This window comes from Aegilops tauschii, chromosome 2, assembly GCF_002575655.3.
Source record: "Aegilops tauschii subsp. strangulata cultivar AL8/78 chromosome 2, Aet v6.0, whole genome shotgun sequence".
NCBI classification, from domain to species: domain Eukaryota; kingdom Viridiplantae; phylum Streptophyta; class Magnoliopsida; order Poales; family Poaceae; genus Aegilops; species Aegilops tauschii.
In genome coordinates this window covers 33211139-33215461 of record NC_053036.3, presented here as the reverse complement: position 1 = coordinate 33215461, position 4323 = coordinate 33211139, and the positions used below count along the sequence as shown (strand labels likewise).

Genomic DNA, 4323 nt, shown 5'->3' with positions numbered 1-4323 from the left:
ATCGACCGGCACCATCAAGGCTCCGGACTCCGACGAGGAAGAGTAGGGTCTGGGAGACGACGATGCCTTGAGTCTCTTGAGTCGATGCATGTCCCACGACCGTGCTATCCCCACCCCGCCAGAGTTCAAGTCCCATACGTGACATTGGTGCTCGCATTTTTCTGAATATATTCAGGTCTTCCGGCGATGTACGCTCAAGATGATGTGCCGGCTCTCACAGGTGAGCTCATAGGGGTAATTTGTGCCGTGTGCGTGTGTGTGTTCATTGGGGTGAGTGTATGCTCATGCTCTAAGCCTTTCTATAGACCCGTAAGGTACTAAAAACGAAAAACTAGCACTACTAACACAGGCTGAAGAGGATGACCTCGAAAAGTGGAGAGCGTAAATGACCGGCCCTTGAGGCGCGAGTAGGAAAGGATGGTTTGATGATAGCCAAGATCTCCATCTCATTTGTCACTCTCGTATTCTTAATAGGAATTGGCTATGTGAGCGACTTCGATTGTACAGTGTTAAAAAAACATCATAATTGTGTGCGTGTGTATGTTCATTGGATGAGTGTATGTGAGCGGCTTTGATTGTAGTACCATGTTAAGAAAAATATCATGCCATCAATTGATGGATTTTCTATTTTCATATGTGAAAAACAAATGCCACCATCATATGACACCGTTTTGCCACTCAAAAAAAGAAAAAGAAAAGCATTTCGGCCTGGGGCATCTTAATCTTCTCTCCCCGAGCGAACCGCACGGAAAAAACAGAGCACCTTCTCTCCCCGTCTCCCTCCGCCACTGGCCTCCCTCTCCGGCCCCGCCGCCACCGTCCGCGTGATCGACCTCTGCAGCGAGGAGCTGCCACCAGAACGCTCTCCGCGACCTCTCCAAGGTTGCTTCTCCCCCTTTCCCCTCCCGCCGTGGGCGCTTCTATCTATCCCTTTCCGTGGAGGACAATTTCGCGTTTTTACCTCTCTAAGCGTTGGATCTGTGGCGGAAAATCGGGGGATCTGTATGTATGTATGTATGTCTCATGTGGTGGTTGGTAAAGTTGCAACCTTGGTGATGTAACTGTTGATGGTGTTCAGTTCTGTGAAAACTATGGGTCCTGTTGCTTATGTTGAATTCCTCAGACTAATTCTGCAGGAACTGAATCTTGAGTGGCCACAACTCTCTTCCGTGCCGTGTACAAATCACGTTTACTAATTAGGAGCCTAACTTAATTTCTGCAGTCCGAAGGAAGAAGATGAAAATATAACAGATGCGGCACTTATGTACTGATGAAGAATGTGCTATAGCATCTTGAGGAACATTCTCTTGGTTCTGTTTTGCCGTTGAGATTAACAGAAGAGGGGAGTTCGCTGCTGACCCGCGCGTCTCCACAACGGCGCTGTTACATCCCTACCGACCGGGAGGTGATCCCCTTTCTCTCCCTGCCCACCACTCCCATTTTCTTTTCTTGCACTATCAGATTAAATCCTCCATTTCCATCCTGTGCTAGGACTGAATGTTGTGAGCTGGAGCTGAGAGGTGCAGATGGATCCTGCTGACACTCCGGGAGGGTACGTTAGATTGAGTTCATTCAGTTTCTTTAAGTTCCTCCTATTCATTGATTTCACGCAATCAGATTGTCCAGTTCGATTGTACTGATTATAGATGCTTCTAATTTCAGGGTCGATCCCTTTTCCAAGACATCATGTATGGATGGCAAGATGCAGAGGCATTCCCAATTCCCACCGCCGTTGGAGGCAGCGGACTCCGTATCCAGGGTGCTGGACGACGACGACCTCCTCATCGAGATCATTGTCCGACTGGGCCTGCCCACCAGCCTCATACGCGCCATCCTTGTCTGCAAGCGCTGGTTCTTCATTGTATCCAACAAGGCCTTTCTCCGCCGCTTCCGCAGCCTCCACCCGCCCCGTCTCCTTGGCTTCTATGTCTCCACCAGGTCAACTGACGAGCTCTTACCGGTCCTGCTCCGCCCGTGCTTTGTCTCGATGCTGCCTCAACCCCCAGAGCTTGCCACTGCTGTCCGCCTGGCTGAGAACTACAGTCTGGAGGCATACGACGAAGAACTTGCGTGCATTCTTGATTGCCAGAACGACACCATCCTTCTCCATGGCTTCCAAGGCAAGAAGATCTTGTGGGGAGTGCACTGGCCGCTCTGCCCAGAGAGAGGCGTTGTTGAACCGCCGATGGCCCCATATGACCAATTCGATGGCGCTTCACCTGCAGGCACTTGCGCCCAGTTCCTCTTGAAGGAAGAAGGTGACGGTAAGAGCTTGACCTTCATATGGTTGTCAATGGCTTATCTCATAGAGGGAAAAAAATATTCTATAAAATACAAGGCGAACATATATACGCTGCAAGATGGTCTTTGGCACTGGCGTTCCTCAGCAGCGGCAGTGCTCCCTTCTCCGCGATCGGATCTAAATCCTTTGCTGTCTGGCAATAAGATCTATATGGAGCACTCCACAAGCATTGCTGCATTGAATTTGACAACCTCAAACTTCACCTCTATTCCTCTCCCGGAAGGAATGGAGCGGTATATTTGTGAAGATATGATGATGTCACGGGCCAATGATTCAGGGATTTATCTCATACATCTTGAGATACTGCAGCTTCGCATCTGGCTCCATAGGGGGGACAACAGCGGCAGCATGAGAAACTGGTTGCTTTTGGATGACATTTGCTTGCGTGAGATGTTGGATGCTTTGGGGATGGCAGGTGGTGAGCAGCCTACTCTTTTAAACACAAGCGAAACGGGGGATAATCTCCAGTTTGTGTTCTTGAAGATGGGCCAATGTGCACTTTACTTGGATATTAAACACAGGGAGCTGCGTAAAGTGTATGAGGTGACAGAAGATGACCGAACTTTAGAACGGATTTATCCTTTTATGATGACATGGCCACCCACATTCCCTGTGCTCAAGAATGATCCTGCAAGGTTTGTCTTTAGCCTTTGGGTGATCTATACGTTTTGAGAACTTGAGATAACCAACATTTGCAATGTGCATTCTATTAGTATTTTGTTTTGCATATGCATTATACTTGTTAATGGTTGGGATTTGTAGTTATAATCAATACGTAATCATAAAAAAATGTTTCTGGATATAATAGGCTGCACTGATCATGCTACATTACTTTTATAAGTGGCTCATCTCATCTTCCTTTGCACCGTTCCATAGAACTGTTGAACGTGCGGGTACGATATGATTGCTCCTGTAGACTATTTTGGGAACTCCAGTGTTGGGTACCATATGATTGATTCCATAGGCTATATAGGAACTCTGGTTAAGCAACGCTTTAATTGAGAAATTATGAAAGCAGATATTTCTGTTCTGTAACTAGTCATTTAATCTCTATGCTGGAACATATGTATCATACTGACCCGTGGTTTCCACATAATATTTGAGTACTGTTGTACCTTCTTGTGGTTCCTCTTGTTGTTTCCACATAATATATGCTGGAACATATGTATCATATCTCCTTATCTCTTGTATTTGACTCTACCTTCTCATGCCTGATAATCTTATTTCTCCTGATTCTTTAATTTATTTTTTCTTTCTAGTCCTAAGAGAACTTTCATACGAAGAACAAGGACAATATGAAGAGTTGTTTGGCCAGAGCGATGTTGAAAATAAGGGCGTTATGAAGAATAAGGGCACCCGGCATCAAGGAAGAGTAGAACGATGTTGTAGTACCGCCAGGACCTGTTTTCGACCTGTTATTGTCTCCTTTTTTCTTCTTTGAAAATGGTGAATCAAGAGGACTCACCATGAAACGGTTATCTAGAGATTGAAAGGGGTTAGTTTGTTTTACAAAGTTTATGTAATAATAAATAATAGGACTCCAATATTTGGGGAACGCCAGATTTGGAGCCTCCTTCGAATGAACGTATTGTTACCCATGGGAGGAGGGAACGAGCGTTTGCTGGGACGTACCTGCCAGAGTGAACCCTTCTCCAAAAAACCCTTCTCCTAAAACTTCAGGCGTCATGTGCGACAGAAATAAAACGAGCTAGAAAAGGCCCTGGTTCTAGTGCCAAAAATGTACCATGTTTTTTCTCTCTTGTTTCCATGGATTATTCGGATTTAATCTTTATTTTATATTGCCTTTTCCATTGCATGCATTTTAATCATGCGAAATCCAAAGATCTGAGATCTGATAAGTTATATATATCGTCAAGACATGATATCATGATCAACGATAATGCTTCCATCATCAACGGATTTTTTCTAGAAGTTTGCCATTCTAGTGCAAAGACTTCGAAGTATAGCTTACAATTCAGTTCAGTATAAAGTACTCCCTCCGTAAACTAAGATAAGAGCGT

General features: G+C 45.4%; 1 protein-coding gene across 1 annotated transcript; it reads left to right on the top strand.

Moving 5' to 3' along the window:
* Positions 1 to 698: 698 nt before the first annotated feature.
* LOC109769300 (uncharacterized) lies at positions 699 to 3933 on the top strand. Its single transcript, XM_020328051.4, has 5 exons — positions 699 to 882; positions 1223 to 1405; positions 1492 to 1552; positions 1663 to 2937; positions 3562 to 3933. The coding sequence occupies exons 3-5, from the start codon at positions 1527 to 1529 to the stop codon at positions 3599 to 3601; spliced, it is 1341 nt and encodes a 446-aa protein (XP_020183640.1). The 5' UTR covers positions 699 to 882; positions 1223 to 1405; positions 1492 to 1526; the 3' UTR covers positions 3602 to 3933.
* Positions 3934 to 4323: the final 390 nt, after the last annotated feature.